We start from the raw sequence: 8,826 nt of genomic DNA on the forward strand, positions 1-8,826 counted from the left end.
AAAGTTGAATTCATTTAGTTCTGATGGTGGAGCTGCAGGAATGCTGAATTAATTCCAGTGTTTGCATTTTTTTTGGATCGACCTTTAACAAGTGGTGCTATCAGCTGCTGTAGAATCCCATTGCACTCAAGAGTGTAAGCAGGAGATTCAATGTAAAACAACTAATACACATTATATTAGGTGCTTACTTCAGTCAAGAGATGTTAAAAGGCGTTTGTTAATGTCTGAATGATTTATTAAACCCAGTAGATATTGAAGAAACTGCAACATTAACAATATCCAATAGGTACCAGAGGAAAAACAGTAACTCTATGGCAACCTGAACCGGAGGCGAGTGCTGCCCCCTGGTGGCTTCAGTACAACACAACTATTTGACGAGGTAACGTAAGAACGGTGAGGATGTTTACAAACAGAATATTGACTCAACCTTTAAACAATAGTTTTTTTTGGGGTGTGTGTGAATAACAATCATTGATTAAAATGTATTTCAATGTTAAACAGTGAAACATTTTGAAGGATTTTTCCTCAGGCGCAGAAACTATTATATAGTATATTGTATACACATTTGGGAGTTTAAAAGTCGTTTTTATTTTATTCATTAATAACAAAAACTGCAAAGTGTTGACAAAAATGATACAAAACATGTTAAATACGAGCACTAAAAAGGACATGCGTTAAGACTTCAAAACCTCCATCTTGAGGCAACCGCTTTGAATTTAAATGCATCTGCGTTGGCAAAAAACACAGCTGAATAACTTATACAGAGAAAACTGAGAATGACGATTTTGTTAATCTATGGTTTTAAGTGATATGATGCATTTTCCACAACTTGTTCAGAACTAAGAAAGTAAGTTTAGTTTTTTCAAGATGGATAAAACTAAAAACAAGAAATGACAGGGAGAACTCTCCCGTCTCTGAAAGGCCTCCTTCCTTCCTTTACAGGCTGTTTGCTTTGGACGTGAAGCTCTTCAAAGTTTCCCTCAGCTTCTGTACAGCAGCTTCATCCTCTTCCACATCCTTGGAGCAGACACGTTGAACTCTGCTGTGCAGATCGTCCAGGCACTTCTGTTGTACAAGAACCACAGGAGTCAATGGGTTGTATCACACACACACACATTGATGTATTACAATGATACAAAAGCAGGTAGAGATGCTGCATGTTAATGACCAGTATGCATGGAAAGGGTTAAGATGTCGAGTCACTGATGGCACATCTAAACCACACTGACAGACTCACAATGTTCTGGAATCAGACGTGAGCTTGTGATGTTTGAGCTGGGTAAGAAATCTAAATCTACTTGGATACATAACTCCTTTGCTTGCTAAAACAAATTGAAGAATGTTGGAGACCGAGATTCGTCCGAGCAGTGCACAGAAGTAGAGTTGTAGGAAAGTTACCTCTGTGATCGACAAGTGGTTAGTAGCTGTGGAAAATACAGACGCGAGGTTGTTGGCTACTGTTCGTCTCTCCTCATTGGTCTCCTGCAGCACCAGGTGGTACCTGAAGAAGAGACGGCCGCAAGGGTTTTACTCCAAAAACAAAAGAAAACCTCCAGGACATTAAAACTCACACATCAAGCACCGTTTGACGAAAAACAAGAATGAACGAAGTCCATTCGACAATGCTTTGTTCTGTAGTGACCTCCGGCTCCAGCAGGATGAAGTAATCATTAAGTCACTCACTGTTGTTGCGCTGCCTTCAGTTGTTGCACGGCCTCGTCGTAACCGGAATTAACCATCTTCTGAAGGATGGTAACATGGTTCTCTGCTGACTCCACCTCCGCTGCCCAGTCCTGTTCCTCTTGGATAAGTTCCTTTGCAGACACAAACACACAGGAAACATACCGTTACTACATGAATGATGCCCCTGTGCGTGTTCCCAACACCCTTTTTTCAGCTAAGAAGACAAATAGTTGACATGTTCTATCTGGTGAAAGCAGTGCGGCGTTTCTAGCTACATAAAGCAGAATGAACTATACCTGCATGTCAGAATCCAATCGTTCATCCAGCTTTCGAATCTGCTCTCTCAGCTGCTTTAGGTCGTTGGACTTGTCCAAGATGTTGGAATTCACCTTAAAGACACATATACAGACACACATGTTTAAAAATGACCAATGAGAAAAAAACATTTTGTTATAATGGATGTCAGTATGGTCCAAAGTTAAGTGTGCAAGATTATTTTACCTGATCATTTGACCCCTCCAAACTGAATTTCATGTTCGCAAATCGACTGCTCTCTTCATCCACATCACTGGCCATCTTTCTCAAGAGCATCTGTAACACACAGCATAGATTTGTTTGAATCATCATCACACACACAATACACTTTTTTTCTATTCATTTCCAAGGCCTATAACGGTGTAAACATTTAAATATATTATGTCCAAAGCAACAAATAACCTAAGCATTGAGACAGTAAACTAAAGTGTTCACAGTGAATTGAATTAAAATCTATCAAAATACAAAAGTCTGGTTCTTGTACAGATTAAAATAAACAATTCTTTGCTGGAAGAACCTTTATCTGCGTTTCATGTTGACCCATGCTGCCGGGTCCACATCCAAATGGCTTGATCTCAAAATCATGACCACAGGCGTTCTCTGCAGACAGCGGTATCAGCTTCAGTTTGCGTGCCAGCTTGTGGTACTCTGCTTCCTTCAACTCCACCTGGGTTTGAGGAAAATAACAGGATAGGAAGGGCAAGGAAACAAGTTAAATTAAAAAGGTCAAAATGTGTGCCGCTGGATGAAAAACATTGGCTATAATACAGACTACAAATGGGTGGCAAAAATACACAAAATATCATTTTACTCTCAAATATCAAGACTTATGTCATATTCACTATCTTTAAAAAAAGTGCACTACTCCTGCTCCTTTGTGCATACATACTACAGTCGAGGTACCTTCTCTTTCACTTTGGCCAGAGCAATCTCCTCGTTCCACTGGTGCTGTTCAGCCTCTTCAAGAGACTTGCTGAGACTGGAGAGGGTCTGTTGGAGTTCCATCTTCTCTCGGTTGATCCGCTCGACATCGGCTGGAGTGAACTTCTGCTTCTGCAGGAGGAGTTGCAGTTCCTTTTGCTCATGTTTTAGAGACTCCAGGTGACTGCCTGCGAAGATAAAACATCAAAAAACATGACATATTCTAAATCAGACCCAAGCCCATGACACTATTTAATAACCACATGCTAATTTGACCTTGAATACTGTTAAGTTACTCCATAAAAATGATGTTACTTGGTGGGAGCTTTCTTTGCACTGAATAATGAGACATGTGCACTATGTGCAGTTTTAATAACACTGGAAAGTATGATGCTTATTCATTAAAAACAGGAATGTTAAATGCTTTGTAAGGACTCAAACTGAAAACGGAAGAACTTGGTTTACCTAAATGCACAGTAGTAATTCAGACATCTCCATGGTGACTTAATACTAAGACCCACACATATCAGATGCAAAAAAAGACCCAGTGAATCCTAAAGTCCTGGCTAACTGACATGGTTATATTTATTTACCAGTTGTCTCCAGCTCATCACTCAGTTCTGAAGCTCTGTTCTCCAGGTTGGCTCTAAAGGACTCCAGGTTGCTCCGATAACTCTGGAGCTTCTTGAGGTCTGCCTGCAGCTTCACCCTCTCCATTCTCTTGGTCAATAGACGGTCCTGAGCAGGGACAGAGAGACAATTCTTTGTCAGATTTATTGTTACCCACGCTAAAGATGTTTCATACAACTGATGGTGATAAATTGATTGCATGACCCAAAGTATTCTGGCTACCATTTTAACACATGTGCACCTCCAATAACTGTAATATTCCCTTTTCGGCCATATTATATTGTTGCTGATGCTCACCTTGACCACTTAGAATTATTGCAGTACAATTCATTAAAACTGTATTTAAGAAATGGTAAGTATCAACATTTTAAAATCATAAAATAATCCGTGCACATTGGGATGTGTAGATATAAAAAGGTCTCCTGACCGCTTGGCTCTCCTTCTCCAGTCGTTCAACCTCTTCACTGAGGATTCTGTACTTCTCCTCCATCGAGGCCAGCAGGGCCTCGTCAACGTTGTACAGTTTCTCTGTGAAGACAGTTTGTACATTTTGTGAGACTTACACAAAAACTAAATAGAAACTAACAATATTCTCAAATATACAAACAAAGCAATTCATTATTAAAAAAAAAACAATACATTTCATTAGAGAGGCTGTGCTTACTTAGTTTATTGAGGAACAATTCATCCACTTCCTCAAATGCATCTTCACCCTGCATGAACTTGGAGTATGCCTCAGCTGTGTAGTCCTGGAGGAGCTGCACAGAAGAGTGTGAAAAAGAAGAAAACCCACATGTGGTTTGGATTTAGACCGACAAAATAAGAGTAACCATTTAATGTTCAGTTCTGTTAGAGCACCTTGTTATACTCGGCCCCCTCCTCGATGTTATCCTTGTCTTCACAGAAGTCACTGAACAGCAGCTCCTGCTTACTCAAATACCAGGTGATCTGACACACAGAAGAAGCACAAACACTACTTTCAACTAGTTTCATTAAACACAAAATTGCACAAGTTTAGTTTATGCTGCATGCTAAGCAAATTAACCTGGTTTTATTCCACAGAAATTGATATTTAAAAATTTAAAATTTTTTGTCTTCTCACCGTGACTTGGTCAATAAGCCACATGAGAGCACCGAGTGCCTGAGGCCAGGTGTGGGGAGCTCCGACAGAATACATTGAAGACTTGGAGAGAACAAATGGATAGCTGAAACCAGAAACAGGGAGAGAAATCGAGGCAAATGATCAGCAATGTTGCTTAAACTGTAGAAAAAGAGTCAACATCAAGGCTCACAACCAATAGTACGGTACCTTAATGTTCAGACATCTTGTATCGTGATTTTGTTATATGCAGCATCCATTTGTAAGATGTTCTCTCTGTTGTTTTTTTTAAAACTGTCTTTAATATAACCCCACTCATTAAAGTCCAGTGGTTCAAAACTGCCTGAATACACTTAGCTCAGCTACCAAGTGCTTTTTTTTCTTTTTTTTTACGATGAAACTTACTTTACGGCTTTCAGGATAGCTGGAACCTCCTCTTCAACTTTTGAGTTTGGCATCTCAAAGGTTGGGTCCAGCTGGTGGTAGACAAACTCAAACACCTTCACAAACTCCTTGGTAGAGGGAGACTGGAGGGTCTTGGCTGACAAAGGGCCCGGGTAACCCTGATCAGTCAAGAACTGGAAAGACAGGAGAGAGAATGTCAGGCAGGGTCGAGCAACAGTATAGCTTCCCACTCATATTGGTCAACACCATCCTACTCTTTGCTGCAAATGAAAGTACAAAACAAAGTTCAGCTACAATTCGATTTCACACTCACAGATATCTTCAGTAAGAAACGAAATGAAGTGTCTGTTGCTGGCTGCCAATTAGTTTTTCTGGACACAACTACTAAGAGGCATCTTTGTGCGTGTGTATAAATGATATGAGCTGAAAAATAAAGTGTTTTTACCTCATGCAGCTGTCTGATACATTGTTGAACAAAGGATTTATCGTGCAGAGGTCTGGTGTCTTTGATCTTCTCCGTTCCTCCGAACCTTGAGATGGTGCTGTTGCGAGGCATGCTCGCTCCTACAGTCCTGCAGGCAAAACAGTAACACACCAAACAAAATCAAATATCACGTTTTATCACAAACAATGAATCTAACTTATTTTAACTTCTTTAATTTACTTATATATATATTTTTTTAATTCTGCCAATTTGTGTTTGTGACACTGGTTTAAATGTAGTAAGTAACTGAAGGCTCATTGAGAAGAAGTTTTCACAGAGACATTACTCTTTTTGAGATCATACTCACAGGATATTTATGTACAAAACTTTCCTTCTACACAATGTAAGATACAGACTACACATTTTTACCACTTTGTTTTATCTTACTACTGTTGTAATTGTACTGGTACAGTCTGTGATTCTATTGATGTACATACTGTATGTTCTCGGTCTTTTACAGTTGTTTGTATATTTCTAAATATTATTCACTTACCGGGCACCAAAGAAGCTGGTTCGTCTTTCAGAGGTCACAGACTGCGGTTTGGGTATGTTCAGCTTCCCAAAGGAAGGCTGCTTACTGTAAAGAAACAAAAGCATGAACAAATGGATGTATTTCCCTTTCTGACTCATTTGCTGCTACTACTCCATTCTTCAAGATTATTTTAAAATGTATTTAACTGGAAGAAGCTTTTTTGAGATTAAAACTCATGCGACAGGCAGCAGCGGTTTCAGACGCACAACATTTAACAGTTACGAACAATAAAAAATGTCCGATCACGGCATGGGTACTTATTAGCTCACATAGTGACAAATAAAGGTCATAGCATCCACAACCTGAAGTACCTTTTTTTTAACTCCTTCAATTTTTTTTTTTTAAACACTTAAAAAGACCAGCTCCACAAATTAATTTGCAACAAATCTGAAGCTGTGGAGCAGCATGCCTAAAACAAATTTCCTCGATTCAATACTGAAACTGGGGATAGATAACGGTGGTCAAGTGAGCCCACGTCCGCAGAGTGAGCCTCAATTGCAATTCTGAATGCACCTCTGTTCAAGGTGTTACGGTACGGGGGCTACGCAGCACAGAGAAGCCAAGCTCAAAAGCTCAAATGAAATGATGATATTCATATTCAAACGGCATATCCTTAAACTTGTAAATTCAAAAGTACAACGGAGTCCTGTTCAGACTGACCCCTGCTATGTCCATGTGTATGGCCTTGAGATTTTACTGTCAGCTTCAATGACATAATGATATTCATGTCACAATTTCCAATATTCAAAGGGCTACAAAAACAGATCCTTAAACTTGTAAAGTGAATTCACAAGGCAGTCTTGTTCAGACTGACCCATTCTATGTCCATGTGTATGGTCTTGACATTTTACTGTATAGTTTGAGAAAATTGACTTCAAAGTCAGCTTAAATGTAATAATGATATTTATAACTTAACAATTTCCAATATTCAAAGTCACTTTTCTCAAACTGTAGAGTAAAATCTCAAGGCCATACAGATGGACATAGCAGAGGTCAGTCTGAACAAGTCTGCGTTGTGATTTCACTTTACAAGTTTAAGGATCTGATTTTGTAGCCCTTTGAATATTGGAAATTGTGACATGAATATCATTATGTCATTGAAGCTGAATTGGAATTCACTTTTCTCCAAAACTGTACAGTAAAATCTCAAGGCCATACACATGGGCATAGCAGGGGTCAGTCTGAACAAGACTGCCTTTTAATTTTACTTTACAAGTTTAAGGATATGTTTTTATAGCGGTTTGAATATTGGAAATTGTGACATTATGAATAACATTATGTCATTGAAGCTGACTTTGAAGTCAATTTTCTCCAAGACTGTACAGTACAATCTCATAGCCATGGACATGTGCATAACAGAGGTCCCCCTGAACAATACTGCGTTGTAATTCTACTTTACAAATTTAAGGATCTGTTTTTATAGCTGTTTGAATACTGGGATATTACGTTTGAATACTTTTTGTGCTATCTAAGCCACGGTAGACCAACATACCGTAACACCAGCAATAGACAGTCAGTTATTTTTGTAAAACAAAATTACAATTACAAGTCTAAACAATGAAGCATCTCATTTAATAATGACTAGTGTTTGGGTCGGGTCCCAATTTGGCTTAACAGGAATATGAAACATCGTAAAACATATCTGATGTAATATGTTGGATACAAAAAGTATTATGAGACGTAGTCAAAGAGTAACGTGTAACGTATAGTTGTTTTGTGGGTGTGACTAACGTCAGGATATATGTGCCTATTGAAAGAGCGGACTACGCAGTATCTCTGCTTACTATACAATTAAAATGTATGACTTTAGTAGGACTTCCAACCAACCTCTTCGGCGTTGTGTACACCATGCTCATCCTGTTACCGTCTTGCACTCGTAAGACTGCAAGATCCGATGGTCTGCCGATTGTTCCTCGACTCATCCTTCCACTGGACGCAAATACAATAAAGATAAACAGATGCAGTTTGCTAACGTCATAATAGTGTTTTACAAAGTACACACAAACACATTCATATTGGAGTACTGATGTCGGCCACAGTATTAAATGAATGCCCATAACGTTAGGTATGTCCCAAACAGCCTGACGCTAACGTAAGTCAGGTCACTTAGGTTAGCTAAAAACAACTAGCGTTAGTTAGTTAAAATTCCTCCTTCGGTTACCTAGTATCACACCGGATTAGTCGTGTTCTCACTCAATATAATACGCGTTGTTACAAAGTACAACTCACGTAACGTAACATCGGTTAAATTAACGGTAACAGCAGCTAGCTAACTGTAGCTAAAGCCGAGCCACAATAACAGCGACGGGCATGATCTTAAGCAAAACAAAAAAAATACTTCTTATGCTTATTTTAGTAAAATAAAAACATACCGCTCCATATTTTAAGGTTGAAAAGTTAATGTTTCCTAAATGAATCGAGCATCTGAACGGACGAAGTCGCAAACCCCGCCAAAAAATACAAATATTGGCTAGTGATCACGTCACCGAAGTACGGAAACCCACTTGTTCCAAGAAGGCTTCGTAATGCCCTTTACAAATATGCCTTGTCCACAGCGTCAGACGCACACGCATTATCAACTTTACAGACCATGTTATCATCCCATAAAAGAAAGTATGTTGGAAGATCAGTTTAATATTTACATTCCGAAAATGATAAAAAAAAAAATAGCATATGAAAATGAGCAAATAACTTGCTGTATGAATAGAATATTTGAAAAGTTGAGGAAGTCCTAAAGAAGAATTTTTTTTCCAGATC

The 8,826-nt window shown here is 38.8% G+C and overlaps 1 protein-coding gene across 1 annotated transcript; it reads right to left on the reverse strand.

The window, feature by feature from the left end:
- Positions 1 to 282: 282 nt before the first annotated feature.
- Positions 283 to 8,565, reverse strand: ndc80 (NDC80 kinetochore complex component). The gene is made up of 17 exons (XM_068605309.1): positions 8,442 to 8,565; positions 7,897 to 7,998; positions 6,031 to 6,114; positions 5,499 to 5,625; positions 5,054 to 5,226; positions 4,652 to 4,754; positions 4,408 to 4,497; positions 4,214 to 4,307; positions 3,977 to 4,077; positions 3,513 to 3,657; positions 2,902 to 3,107; positions 2,516 to 2,665; positions 2,185 to 2,274; positions 1,980 to 2,072; positions 1,684 to 1,814; positions 1,399 to 1,501; positions 283 to 1,065 (listed from the first exon to the last, which is right to left on the reverse strand). The coding sequence occupies exons 1-17, from the start codon at positions 8,447 to 8,449 to the stop codon at positions 937 to 939; spliced, it is 1,929 nt and encodes a 642-aa protein (XP_068461410.1). The 5' UTR covers positions 8,450 to 8,565; the 3' UTR covers positions 283 to 936.
- Between the last annotated feature and the right edge of the window lie 261 nt (positions 8,566 to 8,826).

The sequence above is a fragment of the Clinocottus analis genome, unplaced genomic scaffold (assembly GCF_023055335.1).
Source record: "Clinocottus analis isolate CAN_PGR_092001 unplaced genomic scaffold, fCliAna1.0.p SCAF_7, whole genome shotgun sequence".
Taxonomy (NCBI): Eukaryota; Metazoa; Chordata; class Actinopteri; order Perciformes; family Cottidae; genus Clinocottus; species Clinocottus analis.

What these genes read in the sequence shown, in the direction of transcription:
- ndc80 (XM_068605309.1), bottom strand. An exon ending in TGGAGGGGTCAAATGATCAG is followed by an intron (nt 2,073 to 2,184) that starts GTAAAATAATCT and finishes TGTGTCTTTAAG; the next exon opens with GTGAATTCCAACATCTTGGA. An exon ending in GATTGGATTCTGACATGCAG is followed by an intron (nt 1,815 to 1,979) that starts GTATAGTTCATT and finishes GTGTCTGCAAAG; the next exon opens with GAACTTATCCAAGAGGAACA.